Here is a 20,114-nt window from a genome sequence, read left to right as displayed (position 1 = left end):
TGTGAGCGACCACGTTGTGTACAACGAAAAATTGCAGGTGAGTGTTCTTTATTGTCCTTTTTTGGTTTCTCTTAAAGAGACCCTGCAACACTTCTTTCACCTTTGTGTAAATCTTGAATGCTTTCATAACGTAGCCAACAAACCCATCGAGTACTTAGAATAAGGGGGTCGGAAAGAACCTCAGATATAAATTACTTCTCTATGTGCAACAGATAACTTAGAAACTTGCTCGAAATATTTGTCTCTTTCCCTGTTCTGGCGCTGTTCGAGCGCTCGAGTTACGTCATTACAGCCGTGTTTGGCCAGCTTTCTTTTAGCCACAACAATAAGCTCACTCGATAGCCACTTTAAAAAAAAAAAACGCCACAAAAGCAAAGCAGGAACGGAAGGCGGATCTGCACCGACAAGTAAACCCAGCAGTGACGCTCTGTGCTGGCGATAACTGTAGCTTTCGCAGTGCTTCCAGGAACGAAGAAAACAGTGAAAGCGTTTATCGGTAGTGTTGCAGAGTCCCTTAGATTTAACCCTTTCATGCACAAAACTTTATTGTCTTCTTAAAATTGCGATAACATCTTTATGAACTGAAAGAACTTCCGACATCACAAATATGAAGTCAGGAAAAAAAGTGATTCATTGGGACGGACACAATAACCTACTGGACACTCGGCACTGGCTAGCCATATATCACTTAAACAGGAAGGTTGCCTTGATCGGCACGATTTATGGTTCAACTGAAGACAACGGCGTGAAGTTTGTATTGCTATCTTTTGTATTGACAACGAAATTGCACAATTTCGCTTACCTGTCACTATAGCCCATTGAGCCCCCGAGATCAATGCGAGTTGGCACGCATAAACAAAGCTTTTTTTTTAGAACACGGAAGTAAATTTTTTTTTTTTAATTTTTCTCTTTTAAAACTTATCTTTTCTCTTAATTCTCTTTTAAAAATTTTTGAAGGACAGGGAACCTATGTCTGTCAACAGATGGTGTTAAATGTCGAAAAAAAAAACCACAAAGCGCGGAAGAAAAAAATATTGTTTGAGTTGTTGCTCCGGAGCAACATTGTGCATCAAAGGGTTAAAGGGTACGGCTGCCGTTATCACAGTAACAGGCATAACCTTGCTGCTACGGCGTGAGGAAGTTAAGCACAACACACAAAAAGCAGCTGAGAACAATGACGCATTCTTCATAGCACTTTGGACAATGAAGTATTTGTTTATTCGATGACGCCACCGCCTGCAAGTTGCATATGCGCGTGAATTCGCGAAGCATTCAAGTACGACGTGAAAGTGTTTTTTTTTTTTTCGTTTGCGTCCTTGGCGTGCATGTATGCGGAAACAACATTTCAAAGCCACTGCTTTATTCTCGCGCAGATTCCCTGCTGCCAGCCGACACAGTTCTGCATCGCTTCTTCGGCCCATTTATGTGCTGCGTCGCTTCCTCGTTTTCCTTCTGAGAATCGAAGCCAGAAAGTCCACACTTCCTTTTCCAGTTTCGATCGGTGGTGGTGGCCTTTAAGAAAGCAAACAACAACAAAAAAATTAAAGCCGTTCCACTCAATGTGAAAGCTGTCCGAAGTGCAGAGCAGTGAGCTATTCGCCACAATGGGCTGTACCGCCGTTATCCGCTTACTGCTACGTGCACCCTACGCAATTCAAATTTCCCGCCTTCACAGTGCTCGCGCGCCCCCTGCCTGAAACGGCGCCAGCGGGAGTTCTGGATTGGATTAGATTTAGATTGGATGATAAGCAACAGTAAGCATGATAATCAGCTAATCCTTGGCATCAAGGAAAGCTGAGAATAACCAGCTGAACCTTAGCTCACGCTACGTATATCCAGGCATGGCCGCTTGGCTTTCAAAGCCTCTGGGTTACGCCGCCGCGAAGGGCTGGTGACAGGCTACACTGTGACGCTGTGGCGATATGCTTGGTTCCGGCGAGAGAGTTAGGACTTCAAGGCGAACGCCTAAAGTGCTCCGCACTTAAAAAAAGAAATGGCTTACATTTTGGGGGGAACTTTCAACGAAAAAAAAAAAACGCAACATTATTGAGATAATTGTTTTTTTCTGTATAAGCAAACATTTTAAGCAAACATTAAAACTTTCAGTTGATAGTAAGCGCCTGTGTCGTTCCCTTTCTCGTCCCTGTGAAAAAATTTTTGCGCTTAAGTTTCACTCATGGAAATTGCGAACCAACTAGCTCGTCTCTCCATTTTGCTTCATTTTAAGTGGACCATAGGGATAAACACGAGTTACACAATTAACACGTGACCGAAAATGTCGTACCTTGTCACTCTGTTCCATGTGAGCCACTTGGGTTGAAGCGTCAACTCCGGTTATTGCAGATAAGAAAAATGTCAGCGTTCCATGAATGCAGTACTCCTCCGTCTGGCATGCCTTAAAAAAAAGAAAAAAAAAAACGAGAAACACAAAAACCTGAAATATTAAAAATAGCTTACACCCTGCACGATGAACCTAAACGCGCAATAAAAAAAGTACCTTACTTTTTTTAAAGGAGCCATGAAGAGAAAATACAACTTCGCTTAATTTGAAAGAACTAGGATTCAGTATCTTACTCAGCTCCATTAGAGCACACAAAATATGTTTTTTAACGAAAAAAAGCAAGAGGTATTTAAAAACTTTCAAATTTTGCGCCACAGTGACGTGTTATGAGCAAGAATGACGTCATACGGGCCAACAATAAAACATAATTTTCAGTGCGTTAACTGCGCGTTAGCATTCAAGTGATGCGGGCAAATGGAACTAGAGGCCCCATTACAGACGTCCAGTCATGTGCCGTCGCGACAGGTCAGTTGGGCGGCCGCCAATCCCACAAACAAGGTTCTGTGACGTCATAGAAAAGTTGCGGGAAATTGGCTACGGGGTCGCGACTGCTTCAAACGTTTTCTTTAATATCTCCGTTATTTGTTCGAAGATTGCGATGATATTGGTATCATTGTTATCAGGAGTGAGGAGGAGGAGGAATGCCCTTAATGAATGAAGAGAAGTCAGCCTGGCAGCGAGCAGTCTTTCTAATAAACCCAACTTGTATTTTGTCTTCATGGCTCCTTTAAGAATGCGTACCCTGACATAAATGGACGCTACTGCTGTAACACACATACATTCAAGGCAGAAAATTGGGCTGGTTGATTATTAGCTACCTGCATTTCATTAGTGGGAATTTCACTACTGCATTTCGTTGCATCACCATGCCGACCGTTGTAAGCAGTGCCCTGGACGCGTCCCAGTGTATGATGGCAAATGTGTTAAGGTGTGTACGTGACCAAACCAGTCGATAGATTAACGAGGCCAATCATATATCGACAGGGAAGCAGACACCTGCGTGAGCACGCCTACGATTACTCTCAGAGAAAATGAGTTCTGCTTTTTACGGGGGCGCATGAGCGATACATAGCTGGGCGTCTGTGCTGGTGAGTAGATGAGACGGAAAACAGGCGCTATTTTATCTTTCCATGTTTCCCGTACACACCAGGGCTTCCTGTAGTCTGCTGGAATCCCCCTCAGACGGCAAGGAGAAAGTTTTCTTAACAAGGCGTACGCCAACGCGGCGTATACCGCAAACGTAATCCGAATACGGTACAACAGTGCCACGTCCCATGTGTTCGTAGGCAGGCTACAACGTCTAACCTGTACCATCTAATCTGGCACTGTGCGGCAATTGGCGAGGGCAGTGCTGCGCTACTTGACAAATGGCCATTGTCATCTGAAGCTGCCAAGGGTATCCGTACGGAGGGACCAGCTTAAATGGGGAACGTTCCGGGCGAAGGTGAGATCAGGTGTTGTGTCTCTAGAGACACTGTTTCCAAGGCGGGTGGGGGTGGTGAGGTCATTGTATAGGGTTAGGGAATGATTTTGTGCTGCATGGAGGAGGGCTGTTCCTTTTTTAGAGGCTTGGTGATATCCCCATGAGCCCCATCCCCTGAGCGGTGGGAACGCGCGCTGACCAGCCTGCACCCGGAGGACCAGCAACGCCTGATCAACCGGGCCACCCGGGCTGCTGAAGCGCGCGGCTTCCTGAACTGAGGACGCCACCCACCTTCTTTCTTTCTTTTTTTTTGCTCAATAAAACGTTTTGCCTCCTCCTCCTCCTCCTCATCTGAAGCTCATGAGCACCTACAGCTGCTCCGGAGTAACGCATCCTTACTCGCAGCAACAGACCAATAGGTGACCGGTAAAAAGCGCAAAGGCTCATGGGTGCATTGTTTTCTCCCGCGGAGAGCCGCCACTTCCGGTTCTGGAGCTCTGCTGTCCTCCCGTACGCCGTCGGCTTTCACGCGCGTGTGTGCTTGTTGTTTATCTCTTTCCAAAGGGGAAAAAAATGCTCATGCATCGGGAATTCCATAAATAACAACGATTGACCCTACTGGGGGTTTATCTGACAGGTAAGCACCCTGTGACAAATAAACAACACGCACACACGCACCTACCTGACAGCTGCCGGCGCACGCAGGTGTACGGGAGGGCAGGAGAGATCTAGAACCGGAAGTGGCGGTAGCAGACGATGTACCCATGAGTCTTTGCACTTTTTACCGGACACCTATACGCACGAGAGAGTGGTCTCTATAAAGCAGTCAAGAGCGGGCCTGACCATGTTTTTTAGGCGGCGGGCAAGAACGAAGACCGCCACGAAAGAACCTAGGATTCCACAATGAGCTTCAGTGGTACCCCCATTCACGCCTTTTCTGCTTACCTCCTTTCCTTCAAAGAGCTTGTTCATAAAAGCAGATTCATTCACTCTTCTTCGAACTTTTCTTCGCTAGTGAAATGGAGACACATGCAGTCACAACAATTATGCTCTTACAGCGTCGGTGCTTTCCAATATCTTGCCACTGGCTGATGCAGATGTGGGAGAACTGTCGCCGGACCGGGCTGGTTGGCTGGCGTCTAGTTCTGGAAACGTGTCGTTTGCACCCGCGTTATGCTGTTCTTGTAGTTGTACGTCGTTGGGTGTCTTCGGTGTCGGCACTGCGGCTGCTCCAGAACTGCACTGTGGCAGGTTCGTCTCTGCTCCCTTGAGACCCTTGGGTGGCGTTGCTTCCTTTGAACGTTTCCGACACCTGCACTCAGAGAAAAATGTTACTCGTTTCATTTTGCAGAGATAATGATGGCTGCGGGCAATGATATGCAGTAGCTCACGAACAAAAGCACGCGTTAGAAATATTGCCGCGCTATTTATGAACCTTCGTTTAACTTTGTCATTACTTTAATTTCATTTGCAACTTCACTCATCTGCTCGTTCGTATTCCATTCCTCTATTTCATAGTATATGCGCATTTAAATGCAGCTGTTTAACTTCTGAAAACCTCATTTTTGCTTTGCTTAACCCTAATGTTCGAATAACCTCAGTATTCTCCTCATGTGCAATATTTTTTTGACATTTCAGCTAAATTACTCCCTTCTGAAGTGCCTGGAGTTACTCAGATAAATACATAAATAAATGGATATTCAATACTCCCTCACCTCTCCGCTTTCCCTATGGGGTCAGGTGACTTCTTCGCCGCTCCTGGGTCAGGTGCTGCCTTCGTGTACTCCGGTGGGAATACGGTTGGAATGTAAGAAGGATGTTCGGCACTGTCATTCTTGCAGTTGTCAACAAAATGGTGGCTGCAAATCGTTGTCCACTTCTTGGGCTCCCAGGGAGTACCATCAGGGCTGCGGAGGAAAACGTTATGCGCGCAGTTAGTAATTGGAGACTGCTGCCGACATTAACAGCACTGACGCCGCAGTAGAAAACACACCCTCAAACGGCGTACGGACCGTTCGTAGAAAGACAATTCGTAATAGGCCATTTTCGTCGAAGGACAATTGGTCACGTAGGGCAGTTGGTCACACCGCTATTCGTCGATAGTACATCCAGTAGTGCAGAAAAAAATCTTTTTATAAACTTTAAAACACAATGGCCTATTGGAAAAATGGAGCATAGAACATGTAGGCGTAAAAGATAAAAGTTCAGGTGCCCCCTAAGAAAAAAAAAAGAAATCCCAGGCCATCTCCACTAACGTGAAACCTGGGGAGGGGCGAAGCAAGCAGTGTATAAGTGTATTCTTGGCGCCTAGGCGTTTTTGCCAACGGAGATGAAACCATTTGGGGTAGAGGTATACAACTTTGCTGTAAACGTCTCGTGTTTTTGAAGCCCAAAGCTCTCCAGCGCGAGGCGTAAAGAGTGTCCTGGTGTTTCTTAGCACGCGTTACGTTCTATAGCGCAAGGCGTAAACGAGTTTCCTGGTGTTTTAGTGCCACGACTACATGAGACGACGACTACGACGACTACGACGACAACAGGACACGCCAACAGCCCCAGCCCTGAATCCACCACTGCACGACAGGCTGCGTGTTCACCGGGCCAATCTTATCACTGAAGGCCGAAAGTTAGTAGTTTAGTGAGCCTGCATCTGCCAGAAGGAACTTTCAAGATAACAAGATAAAATTCACCAGCTAAATGCTATAAACTAACTGGTTTTAGCTTTTTTTTTTTCACAGTCGCTAAGGAAGTTATCAGGACTGAAAGAAGCGGGGAAATGCTCGTTCGCGAAGTATTTTTACATACTGTGAACCGAAGGATTGAGCAAAGCATCTGCTAGATATGTCGAAGAAGAGGGACCTGCAAAGCGAAGATTGTGACTGACGTCCCAAATCTGCGCGTCGTTAGACTCACAGATAATGACGGCCATGCTACAGACCCAACCGAGGTTAGCTGTTGGGTCTGGTTAGCACAAATTCGCTCCGATAAACTTCCTTCCTTGAACCCTGTGTCGTCCTTGGCCACGTGGCAATACGGTCGACAACGGCGAGAACGCCCGTGTGTTCGAGACTACGGCGCACGTTAAAGGGACCCTGCAACACTTGCCATCGACTACTAGTAATGTATTTTGGGATAAAGTCTATTGTCCCAGAAATCTCCTCCCGCAAGAATTATGAAAATCCGTTCACAATTAACGAAACTACGCGCGATGAGAAATCGCGCATAATCGTTCCCTCTCAACTCGACCGCGGGCAACGCGACGAAAGCTGCGCACTCTCTCCCGGAGAGGGGGGTGGCTCGCGGCGTTCTCTTCGGCGGCCTTCGATATATCCCATGCCGGGTAGTTTTCTCCTTTTCTCCGCAACGCGGAGGGGCCTATTTCCGGTCTGGTGCCACAAAAGAGCAGGCATGGGTACTTGCTCGCAAGTGCGCGCTCGGGCTGGTAGGGCGTTTTTGAAGCAATAAACGTTTGTAGTCGAGTGGTCCCGTTGAAAGGGAAGTATTGAGCTCATCACTCAAACTCCGCGCGCACTCAAAACACAAAAGAAACGGCAAAACTGTGCCTACAGGATCAGGCATAGAAGAGGTTCATACACAGCGATGACGACGACGGAAATGGGAGAATCTACCCGCGAAGTTGACCAGTGACAGCCGATCGGGCAGCCATGGCCTATGTGACGTCCCTCGGGCCATGCATAATGAGGACAACTGAAGAGAGAGCGGTTTGTTTTTCCGCGTCTTTCACATCGATTTGCGCGCTCACCGCTTCACGTGCACGTGTAATATTTGGCTCAGGTATTCCTGGCAGTGTAATCTAAACGTTGCGCAGATTTACTTGCACTGTTCAAAGAGTGTTGCAGGGTCCCTTTAAAGCCTCCCCAAGTGGCCGGAATTAATCCGGAGCCCTCCGTTACGGAACGCCTCATCGCCTGTGTAGCGTGGGCGCGTTAAACCTCATAATAAATCAATCAATAGGCTCGATAACAGCGAGTTAGCTTTTCTTGATTTTGGACAACAAAAATAAGGGTGCCTCGCGAGCTACTTGCGTCGAAGCATGATTAATGTCACTTGCGTCACTTTTCACGTTCAATAAAACGCACGCTATAGCGTTCATTCTAGAAGAGCGCGGAGTATTCGCTTTTTAGATGCGACTGCATCTCATTCACTCGCCTTGTCCCTCCATACGGCGTTGTTGTTGTCCGTCCACACCCCTCCCCCATTCTCCTCTCCGCGCGAGCTGCGCTCTCCGCCGCTCACCCCCTCTCCTCTCCGATAGCGAACACTCTCTTGCGAGGGGCATTGGATTGGATTCGATTGGGTTGCCTTGGCTTGGATTTGGATTAAAGTGGATTGTGTTGGATTGTGCTGCGTCATAGCCGCGCCACGTTGCGTCATAGCCGCGGTCGTTCCAGCACCGGCGTTCCGATTTCCATCAATGCGTTGAATGGAGCCTAACAATTCTGCTATCGCCCGCGCAACCGTAACAAGCACCGATCACTGTGATAACAGGAATGCTAGCACCACTGAAGACAAGGCTGCGAAGCGGCGTGAACGTGATGCTGAACGCAAACGATTGAAGCGAGCAGCCGATTCCAAACTTCGTAAACGTGATACCGCCCAGATGCGTCGCATCTCCACAGGGTTCCCCTCGCGGGAAGGTGGGGTAATTTTTATTGTAGATTGCTTTTTGCTTCCTCGATAAAATTTGGTTGTTATTCAGCACTCTGCCCGTGTTGTCTCTTTGCCTCAATCTGTTGTTTCGCGCAGTAGTAAAAGGAACCACGTACCGACTAGCCCAGTTCACCGTTTTTTCAACACAATCGTCGAAGTGACGAATCGTCATTTCGGCAAACTGCCCGCCCTATACGCGACGAATTGACCTACTACGATTTGCTTTTTGACGAATACTCCGACAACCTCTTCACACTATGTTTAGGGCGGTGAGCGGTAGATTAGAATAATCAGGCTAGCGGGGGCGTAGGTAAAGACAGCCCCGCTTCTCTCTTCGCTGTAGAATTTCTCTGGTAACAAGATACTCCGTGGTTGCAAATGCGTATAATAAAACGAACAGTGGAGTATACAGCAATCCATTTCAATCCCCTTTAGAAAACAAGTTATGGAAACAAGCAGCAACGTGGCTAATAGAGCTAAACATTGATAGGAACAACCCTTTATTTTTCTCTCATGCGGAAGGCTAACCTCTGCCTGTGGACATTAAAAAAAAAAGGGGGGGGGGCATGTCAATAAAGGTATGCTACGTTTATTAAAAAGTATTTCAAAGATCGCACGTCTTCTGCAACAATGAACTGATCCAGCTAAACAAATTCATAAACAAGTTAAAGGGACCCAGAAACGCCTTTTGTAAAAGTTACAAAAGGCCTGTATTGTCGCGTAGTACCGATATAACGATTCAATGCCGTTGGAATTATTGATCTACATTCAGTATTAGCTGCGACAGAAGCAATTAAGTGCACCTCTCCCCCCCTTGCCGACCGAGATTCCGAGTCACTAGATCCAACGCGTCAGTAAATCCAACGAGTCATTACATCCATTCGTGGATCTACTGACTCGTTGGATCTAGTGACGCGTTGGATCTAGTGACCTGGTTGGATCTACTGACCCGTTGGATCTAGTGACGCGTTGGATCTAATGACTCGGATGGATGTACTGACCCTTTGGATCTTATGACTCGTTGGATCTAGTGACTCGGTTGGGCGGGAGGGAGAGGAGGGTAGTTAGGGCGCAAACCTTTTTCCCCCCACCGCCTGCCCTTCCCGCTTTACAAAACGAACAAAGGGGCACCCCTCAGCTTACTGCTTGGGTAGCGGGTATGCTCTCTAGCGCTGCACGTCTTTATTTATTCTTTTTCCACAGCTCGTGGTGAGTTCGTTAGTGCACACAACACTTTCAAAAGAAAGGGGCAAAGACTTTTGAGACTAACCACGCTGCGAACACTCGGGTATCAGTCAGGGAGTAAGGAAAACGTAAAAAAAATATGAAAAAAGGGGCGCGGCGACCACTGCAGATTAGTCACGGGAAAGTGCGCCTGCTACCGTGACGTTCGTGTGAAAGGTACACGTGGTGGGGGGTGCGGGGGGATCGCGGGACGGGGATATTTTGTGCACATGTTCTCCTAAAGCCTGACCTTAAAGGGGGTGGGGGGGGGGGGGGGGGGGCGCAATTTTTTTTAACCTCCTTGGTCGCCTTAGTGTTAATTTTAATTGTAGTTCGCCGTGGCAGCCGCTAGGAGGACCGGTGCTGGAAAGGTACATTTAACCTTATAACGCAGTAGTCGTTGCCGGTTTTCTCTCTCTTTTTTTTGCATTTTCAAATATAATTATAATTTTCACAATTTAGGTTAGTTTTCGGCGTCCTAACTTTTTTCTGTTAGTTAGGTTACTTTAGTGGAAGGCGAAGCAGTTCATGACTACGGTGCCTAGTATATTCTAGGCACTGCAGCCCTACGGGGCATTTTTCATCAAAACAACGCCTGTGGGCGTCACTTTAGTGGAGGGCTTATAATACCGTCGGACGGCATATAGACACAGCCTCATATAAATGCACTCGACTTCCTTGAAACGATTTCTCGTGTAATTATTTGTTAAGAATCGTTCCTCGATGACGTTTTATTCTTTTTTCTTCGGCATCTCCGATTTCATTGGAAAAAACATGTATTGATCCTGCAGTGAAATCTGCATGCAGACTTCAGACGTGGCCTATGTCGTCTTCTTGACTCCAACCGCGGCCGGAGCCCCGCTAGCCGTTCCCGGTCCGCCGGACTTCTGATCTATTTCTCTGAAGCAGGGACTTCAAACGCGCTGCCCGCGGGCCGCACGCGGCCCTCGGACCTTTTGATTCGAACCTATTTATCACAAATGTTCTTGTTCGCAATTCTGCATTATTTTAGGCCAGGGGTACGTTTAGCGGCATTGCCAAAAACGACTGTTTATTTGTTGAATATTTGGTGGAATATTTGCACCTTTCGGAAGCTTCGCTTTAAAACGCAGAAAGCCAAAATTAGCAACTTCAGCTGCGATGCGCACAGTTGGTAGCAAAATGCGAAAGCTTCGTATAAAAACTGTTCGACAGTGAAGCTGTTAGATACTAATGAAAATGATGTTACGAAAGGAGTCACAAAAGCGCTCTGGATTGCAATTTCGCAATGCAGTTACGAACTCCACGAGGACCGCAAAAAACTTCGAACTATCGAACTAACACAACTTTCAATAAAACAGAATCCCGCCGTGGTGGCTCAATGGCCAAGGCGTTGTGCTGTTGAGCCCAAGGACACGGGTTCAATTCCCGGCCGCGGCGGCCGCTTTTCCGATGGAAGCGAAAAGCGAAAACGCCGGTGTGTTCGAGATTTCGGCGCACGTTAAAGATTTCCGAGTGGTCTAACTTATTCTGGAGCCCTCCACTACGGCGCGCCTCATCGCCTGCGTAGCGTTGGCGCGTTAAACCTTACAATCAATCAATCAATCAATCAATCAATCAATCAATCAATCAATCAATCAATCAATCAATCAATCAATCAATCAATCGATCAATCAATCAATCAATCAATCAATCAATCAATCAATCAATCAATACATTAATTAATCAATCATTTAATCAATCAATTAATGAATGATACAGAAAGTACCATGAAAGCATTGCCATAACTACGCTACACGTCTTCCTTCTTGATTTTGGTGGCAACCTTGACTTCCCTCGCCAATTCAAGCACACGACACTGTCCTGAATGTTAAGACTCATCGCTAAAGTTGAAGCCTGAAGCGTCTAGCACGCAATTTGCTTACACGGAGTTGTGTGCAGCAAAGAAGGTACAAAGAAAGTAGGGATGCGTATGTTGGCGCAAGTTTCAACCTGGCTGCGCGCGGCCCCAGTTGCCATGGCGCCGACGTAACACGGTGCACGGTGGTGTGTTGGCGCTGAAAATTTTGAATTTAATCGAGAAATAACGGCCACATGCATGTATGTTTTTATTCAAAATACCTTCCAATTAACTGACATATTTAGTTTTGTCTTCGAATTATCCGGCAATTTTTCCATTGAATCCCATGTATAAATGCCGATACCAGCTAGAACATCCCTTCAGGTTAAACGAAACTTCTAATTAAGCGACTTTTAATTATCGAGACTCAGTTGCATCTTCTTTGCGAGTGTATTCACCGGACGTAGTTCGAACGGGCCCAATGAACGCAATACGATTGTCATTCGCAATTTAAGTTATTTCCCAGTTCAATGTAGTAATCAAATTTGAAATGGCTGCAGTTTTATTCTAACAGACAAACACGAGGTTTCCTGTTTTACGTTGTTTTCGAGGCGCTAATGAAATGTCTTAGGAGCAGCGGCTTTATGTTCGTTCTATCAAAACTGCGACTGGGAAATTGCCTGTGATATCGCCTAAGCTAAAACTACCCACGATCATGTAGCCGCCTCAGAAGGCGGACTTCATTTATATGTTTCGGGGTCTCCTTACCAAAACAAGAGTTAAAGCCATTTTCTGTAACCATTCTCATCCCGTAGATGTTCACATGTTTACAGCAAAAGAGAATTCCTCAACGCTTACCATTTCACTGTGGACCACCTAATTACGACAAGTAAAGGAACTCGCCGTAATGAAAGATCTGTCAGGCGGCACCATAATTTTACCTGAGATGTCTACGCTGGATTTAAATCTACAGCAGTTTCCCGAATAAGTTGGGGCTTTGTCGCAAAGCGTAATCTGCTGAACGATCCTGCTGACATAACAGGGCAAAGTAGAAATGCACAAAAGCGAGCGACTTACAGCTGCATTGTAAAAAAAATAACTTCATTGCCACCTACTCGCAAAAAATTATGTATAACAAATAGTTGAATAAAGGAAGACCAGGTGCATCTTTCCGGCTTACCGCAATTTTTCCAGGTGTGATTACTATAAAGTTATTGAGCGCAGTGCAATCACTTTTCGCACAGCCAATGATGGGGCAAAAGCTTGCTTTGTGCGCAGTTTCAAGTTTATAACTTTGTTCTCCAGGGCTTCATGGCCTTTGAAATATCCCTTTGAAGTGTATGAGTAGTAACTTTTGATATTTAATGACACGCAAACTATTCAGATTTTCAAATCCAAGTCCACTGGTTGGTCAGTGCGAAATATCACTTTTTCTTGTGAATTAACTAGGTTCCCGTCCAGTTATATTTTTCAGCAGGAAAGCTGGGGAGGAATCAATAATAACAGAGGGATTGTTCGTTGATATTCCGTCTTGCACGCCAACTGGAAGTTGGGGTGGCTTTGCGCTTTCCGGCGGACTTCTCGTTGCCAAAGTAAAATGAGGGCCATGAAGAAGTTTGCAGTATTCCAACGAAATTTAGGCACGGATATTTACATTTGTGCAAGATAGTAAAACAGGGGAAATCATCCGTATTGACGACCTGGGAACAAATCCCTGTTCCGCGAATCAGATAGTGCAGAGCACCGTACACAAAAATACCGGAATATTCGTCCACTCGCGGGGAAAGATTTTTCACCTTCACCCTCGCGTCTCTTATCCCTCGGTAGCCCATCGTTCGCTTTGGCGCGTTTTTGGAAAACTGTGCATTGAGCTCCTGAATGGGGGGTTACTTAACTTATTTAGTGACGCTAGGTTGCCTTGGCTAGCGGCCGCTGCAGCGCGTATTAATTTAAGCGATACGAATGGTAGCGGTGGCCCGATCCAAGTGCAAGAGTTCTAGGCGAGCTCTCGGGGAAGCCGGCGCCATGCACGCCCCTTCCCCCGTTCCCATGTGCCGAGACAAATTCGTGGAGGGACAGGTGGCTGACCCTTACGGCGAACGTCCATCGGGATTCAGAATCAAAAATTTAGAGTACAAAAAATAGAATAACACATTCGTTTTGGGGGTATTTTTACAAGGCATTTTCGGTGCATGAACATACGATTCCACACACAGTTGGGCACCCGCACGTTGCAGTGCAGGTTGATTTCGGTACAAACCGGTGATCCAGGAATTGATCATAGGAAAAAAAAAACATAGTGAAAAGTTTCAATCAATTGCAGATTTTTTTGTCATTAATATTTTCTTTATCCCGGCATAATCATAAGTGCACTCAATTTCCTCGAAACGATTTCTCCACAAATTGTGTATTAAAAAGCGTTCCTCAATCGCGTTGTATTTATTTCTCTTTGGGCAGTATCTCAAAGATTTTTTTTAAGTGTGAATACACTTTATAAGCGACCCCAAACCATCCACCGCCGGCGGCGGCGTCGGCGTCCGCAGTGCTCCTCTAAAAAGAAACAGCATCCGGCGCCAGGTTTCGATCCGCGGACTTTGCGGCCGCAGCGCCACGCTCTACCGATCAAGCCACGGACGCGACGGTGATGTCAGTGTTGACGCGCCTTATATCTTTAACGCATTCAAACTACGTCGTCAGCGGCGTGCGTTGGCGACTCAGCGGCGTTATAGCGGCTTGATAACTGCGTGGTGTACACGTGATACTACAAACCCGATGGAAGAGATGGAAGAGAAGGCGGCGAGGCGGTGGGCTGCGGGGGCCGAGCGCAAGCGCCGCAAGCGGGCCGACAACCGTGCATTCGCACTTTCACATTCTCCCCCTCGGGGAAATGTGGGGGAATTTTTCTAAAAACGGCGTCTGTTCTCTTCTTGTAATATTTAGGCGTAATTATGAATCTGCATATTTTTTAAACGATTTAAATTGCAGTTATTTATTAAGGATCGTTCCTGAATCCTCTTTCATTTAATTACCTTTCGTGTAAATGTTCTTTGAATAGCAGCGCTAACGACTGAAACGAATCACTGAAATTGCGAATTTGTGACGACTTAGTTATGTACTCTGTTTATTTTTTTAATTGCGAAATGTATGCATATCTAATTCACGGTTGAGACCTAATTGTGGCCTGTACAAAGTAAGTACCACTTCAATTGTGAAAAAATCTTGCAGTCAATTCGTTCTTGCTTTCACACTTAGACATTTAGAGAGTGCAAGTAGTTCATCAACCGGTTATTCGTGGATGCTAGTAAACAAAAACAAACCTATGAACGCAACGACCACCCAATCCCGAGAAATACAAGCACGCGCGGTTCCTCCCTTTGGATGTAATGGCTCGTTGGATCTAGTGACGCGTTGGATCTAGGGACTCGGATGGATCTCTTGACTCGTTGGATCAATTGACGCGTTGGATCTAGTGACTCGGTTGGATCTGTTGACTCGTTGGATCTTCTGACTCGGGCATCACGTGACCTAGTGGATCTCCTGACTCGTTGGATCTAATGACCCGTTGGATCTAGTGACCATAAGCGGCCGACCGATTCCTCCTCCCTCTCTGCTTCTTTCAAAGCAGCTGGAAACACTGGGAATAGCCATGTGACATCGCGACGCTCGACTTCCGTTCTCCGCTAGCTACATTCCTGCGCCTAGGCACACGTCAATCGCAGCAGACCCGCCTTTGCCTCGGTATCGCGCAGGAAGGAGGAAGAGCAACCGGAAGCCAATGGCAGTGACGTTGCCGGCGACCGACGATCGGCCGTATCAGAGGGGCGCCTCGCCGTTGCGTCAGCCGCGGTCGCCGTTGCGTCAGCCGCGGTCGGCTCGCTGCGGCGGCGCGCTCATCGGCTGAGAAAGGCGATCTTGAAAAATTGTTTACAAATTATCCGTACAACGTATGGGGCTCAAACTTGGCTAAAAAATCCCCCGTTATGTGTTCTACCACCTGAATGCATTTGATTGGCACTTTCACAAAGCTTTTCTGGGTCCCTTTAACTCATCACCGTGAATTTGATTACGCATTCAAAACTGTCACTGGCAGCACGCATTCTTTGAAGAAAAAAAAAGGGGGGGGGAGAAGGAGGGAACTCAACTCGAACGCTACTTCGCATTTTAGAAGACGGAAAAGGTAAAGTGCAAGTGCAGGGGCCAAAGCAGTAGCTTACTTGACCCGTCGAACCGCTCTGATCCACGCTCTCCGCCTTTCTTCGTCAAACACCTTGCTGGGGAATCTGTAGAACTTCACGGGAGGCTCTTGCGTGTTCTTGCTATGGTTGTGGCAGCCGACCACGCAACAATACTGCGGCCTAATCTTCGGGCCAGGTGCCTTCTTCGCCGCTCCTGGGTCAGGGGCTGCCCCCGTGTACTCCGGTGGGAATACGGTTGGAATGTAAGCAGGATGGTCGGCTTTGTCATTTTTGCAATTGTCAACAAAATGGTGGCTGCAAATCCTTGTCCATTCCTTGGGCTCCCAGGGAGTACCATCAGGGCTGCGGAGGAAAACGCCATGCGCGCAGTTAATAACTGGAGACTGCTGCCGACATTAACAGCACTGACGCCGCAGTAGAAAGCACACCCTCAAACGACGTACGCACCGTTCGTCGAAAGACAATTCGTAATAGGCCATTTCGTAATAGGGCATTTTGTAATAGGGCAATTTCGTCGAAAAACAATTGGTCACGTAGGGCAGTTGGTCGTAGGGCTATTCGTCGATGTACATCCCGTAGTTCAGAAAAATGAAATATTTTTATAAACTTTAAAACACAACGGCCTATTAGAAAAAGGGGGTATCGAACGTGTATGCGTAAAAGATAAAAGTTCAGGCGCCTCCACAACAAAAAAAAAACCCGGGCCATCTCCACTAACGTGAAACCTGTGGAGAGGCGAAGCATGCAGTGTATAAGTGTATTCTTGGCGCCTTGGCGTTTTTTACAGCTTTGCTGTAAAAGTCTCGTGTTTTTGAAGCCCAAAGCTCTCCAGCGCGAGGCGTGAAGATTGTCCCGGTGTTTTTTAGTACGCGTTATGTTCTACCGCAAGGCGTAAACGAGTTCCCAGGTGTTTTAATGCCACGACTGCATGAGACGACGATGACGACGACAACAGGACACGCCAACAGCCCCAGCCCTGAAGGGGCTTCGCTCCTAACATTAATCCACCACTGCACGAGAAGCTGCGTGTTCAGCGGGCCAATCTTATCACTGAAAGCAGAAAGTTAGTAGTTTAGTGAGCCTGCATCTGCCAGAATGAACTTTCAAGACTAACAACAAAAAATTCACCAGCTAAATGCTATAAACTAACTGGTTCTAGCTTTTCTATTTTTTTTTTTTTTACACAGTGGATCAGGATGTTATCAGGGCTGAATGGGGCGGGGAAATGCTCGTTCGCGAAGTATTTTTATATACTGTGAACCGAAGGACTGAGCAAAGCAACTGCTAGATATGTCGAAGAAGAGTGACCTGCAAAGCGAACATTGTGACTGACGTCCCAAATTCAAATCTCCGCGTCGTTAGACTCACCGATAACCACGGCGATGCTACAGACCCAAGCGAGGTTAGCTGTTGGGTCTGGTTAGCACAAATTCGCTCCGATAAACTTCCTTCCTTGAACCCTGTGTCGTCCTTGGCCACGTGGCAATACGGTCGACAACGGCGAGAACGCCCGTGTGGTTGAGACTTCGGCGCACGTTAAAGCCTCCCCAAGTGGCCGAAATTAATCCGGAGCCCTCCGTTACGGAACGCCTCATCGCCTGTGTAGCGTGGGCGCGTTAAACCTCATAATAAATCAATCAATAGGCTCGATAACAGCGAGTTAGCTTTTCGCGCCGAAAGGGGGCGCAGACACTTACGTAATATGAATGCTACGAAGCGAGTCCGTGATATCCGTGGCATCTTTCCTACAAGAAATGACCCCTCGAACTACGAGGGTCTAGAGAACGGCGCTGCTGCTTGCAAGGCAAACAGCAGCGCAACGTGCGCCTATAATCCGACTACCCCTTCAAGTTATGCTTATAGGGCGGTGCGCGGTGGACTAGAAAAACATCAGGCTAGCGGTGGCGTAGGTAAAGACAGCCCCGCTTCCCTCTTAGCTGTAGAATTTCTCTGGTAACAAGATACTCCAGGGTTGCGAATGCGTAGAATAAAACGATCTAAAACTTCGAATAAAAACGATCTAAAAACTTAGCTGGGCAATCATCGTAGTCTACGTTGTTTATCGGGGATACGAGCCGCAGCTTACGCTTCGGTCGCACACGTACGCCACCACGCTGAAGTTGTTTGCGGAGAACGTACCACAGTTCATACGGTTATAAAATCCCCATGACGTCAAACTGCGCTTGACGCACTGAGAAGTAGCTTCAAACGACGGAAATTAACACGAAAATACTTTTAGAACGCGCGTCCTAAGCTGAGTGTCACGCGCTGCAAGCCAACTGTGCAGCAAGGTAGGAACGGTGATCCTACAAGTGACGTCAAAGCGATCGCAGCGCCAGCCTCTCCAGTGGTGGGCCTCGCGGCCAATACAGCAACCCATTTCAAGCCCTTTTAGGAAACGAGTTACGGCAACAAGCAGCAACGCGGCTAGTAGAACTAAAACATTGATAGGCACAATCCATTCTTTTCTTCTCCCATGCCGAAGGCTAACCTCTGCCTGTGAACATTAAAAATAAATACCGTATTTTTGCGATTCTAAGCCGCGTCATCTGCTATGCCAAGATCTTGACATTGCAGATGCGCCCGTAGTTTGTGTTTCTCTTTCTTTTTCTTTTTCGCGCATGGGTGTGACGTCATTGTATTCTTCCTTTATATTTCCGCAAGCAATAAAATATTGCTCAGTTGATAGTCAGCGCTAGTGTCCGTGTCTTCTTCTCTCGCTGTCCTCGTTTAAAGCGCTGTTTCCCAGTTTAATTATGAACCAACCAGTCCAAACCCAAACTTTAGTTAAAAATATTTCAAAGATGGCACGTCTTCTGCAACAATGAACTGGGCCAGCTAAACAAATTCGTAGACAAGTTCATTCACCAATATCGAAATTTCCTAAGTATTCAAAACTATCAATGACAGCACACATTCTTTGAAGAAAAACAAAAAAAAAAAAAGGAGGGGGGGCGGGAGGGGACTCAACTCGAACACTACTTCGCATTTTAGAAGATGCAAAAGGTAAACTGCCAGTGCAGGAGCGAAAGCAGAAGCTTACTTGACTCGCCGAACCGCTGTGATCCACGCTCTCCGCCTTTCTTCGTGATACCATTCCCTCGGGAATCTGTAGAACTTCACGGGCGGCTCTTTACCTTGCGTGTCCCTGCTATTGTTGTGGCAGCCGACCACGCAACAATACTGCGGCCCAGTCTTGGTTGTACGCTTTTCCGCCGCCTCAGACATCCTGAAGAACGACTGCGCGCGACGCGTTCGTTGAACCGGCTGTGCGGCGCTCCCAAAGCCGCCGACCCCCCCGCCAAGAGCGCGCCTGCAAATCGCACGTGCGGGACTGCCTTTGTAGAACCCCTACCCCTCCGGCGCCGCCAACCCTCTTTCCCGGGAGTACGAGCAAAGAGGCCGCGGGCAGCGCGCGTCGCCAGCCTAGAGCGTACAAAGCGCGGAGTGCCCCTCGTACGCCCGGGAGATGCCAAGGCCGCCGCTTGCGATACAATCAGCGCCGCCCTCGCTCAGACCGCGAAACAACCCGAACGCGTTTTGCCTGTCTCAAAATCCCACTCTCAGAATAAAATGGCTATTTACCCTCGTGTTCAAAATCCCTCCTCTCACATGCACATGTTAGCAATTGTCACCTCTCGTGTCCCCTCGACCTCCTCCCTCTCCTCAGCGAAAACGAAGGTTGACTCGGCTTTTGTTGCCGCCAAAACGAACAAAGGTGCAGTGGCTGCCGTGGTGCGCAGAGCGTACAGTGCCACGGCCGCTGGATGAAAGGTGACAGTGCGTGCGCGGAGACGCACAATGAGTGGGGGGATCACTTTCACTGATGAGGCGTCCCTGCCGGAAACGCCGGCGTCAAAGAGTGCCGCACAGACGAAGTACAGAAGCGACGAAATAATTACCAACAATAGTGTCGAAATAAAGGCGGAGTAATAACAGGCAGATCACACCACGTCATTCCAACATTAAGGATAAAATGTCGTGATATGGGGCAGTCACAGGAATGACTTGAACGAAAGAGGACTCGCTCTAAAGGTGTCACCTGCGCCATGAACATTATTGGTTGATTATTTTTTTTTATTGGAGCAAGGAGGGCGTGTTCCGTACGATGGGGAGAGGGGATGCAAGAAAGGGGATCGAAGAATATTAAAAAAAAATGATCTAAACAAGCTTTGCTCATCAGAGAAACAAAACACGTGGAAGAAGAAGAAATTGCCACCAAAAATTTTGTTAAATAACCAAACTCACTGTGCAGACAAGCTTTGCTCTTATTTCCCTAGGTTGATATTTATCTTGCTCTTATTTATCTACAGTTATTTATCTATGATGAGCAGACTGAAAATTTACCTAAAATATTTGCAAGTTAACACGGGAAAGAACAGGGTAAAAATCGACGAAGTACACAATAAGCATTCCAAAATTTCTTACTGAAGTGAGCACGCA

The 20,114-nt window shown here is 47.1% G+C and overlaps 1 protein-coding gene across 1 annotated transcript; it reads right to left on the bottom strand.

The window, feature by feature from the left end:
• Positions 1–1,195: 1,195 nt before the first annotated feature.
• LOC144158770 (uncharacterized) lies at positions 1,196–19,110 on the bottom strand. The gene is made up of 6 exons (XM_077689909.1): positions 18,715–19,110; positions 15,690–16,013; positions 5,480–5,671; positions 4,821–5,076; positions 2,285–2,395; positions 1,196–1,512 (listed from the first exon to the last, which is right to left on the bottom strand). Exons 1-6 carry the CDS (start codon positions 18,897–18,899, stop codon positions 1,360–1,362), a joined length of 1,221 nt encoding a protein of 406 aa, XP_077546035.1. The 5' UTR covers positions 18,900–19,110; the 3' UTR covers positions 1,196–1,359.
• Between the last annotated feature and the right edge of the window lie 1,004 nt (positions 19,111–20,114).

This window comes from Haemaphysalis longicornis, unplaced genomic scaffold, assembly GCF_048455015.1.
Source record: "Haemaphysalis longicornis isolate Haplotype H1 unplaced genomic scaffold, Haemaphysalis longicornis Haplotype H1 scaffold_10, whole genome shotgun sequence".
Lineage (NCBI taxonomy): Eukaryota > Metazoa > Arthropoda > Arachnida > Ixodida > Ixodidae > Haemaphysalis > Haemaphysalis longicornis.
This window is presented reverse-complemented; position numbering and strand designations above follow the sequence as displayed.

Excerpts from the sequence above, each read along its gene's own strand:
- LOC144158770 (XM_077689909.1), bottom strand. The coding sequence starts at position 18,899 with ATGTCTGAGGCGGCGGAAAAGCGTACAACCAAGACTGGGCCGCAGTAT. Across the intron at positions 5,672-15,689 it reads AGAGCGGTTCGACGGGTCAA|CCCTGATGGTACTCCCTGGG; the intron begins GTAAGCTACTGC and ends TTTCCTCCGCAG. Across the intron at positions 2,396-4,820 it reads TATTGGAAAGCACCGACGCT|GCATGCCAGACGGAGGAGTA; the intron begins GTAAGAGCATAA and ends CTTTTTTTTAAG.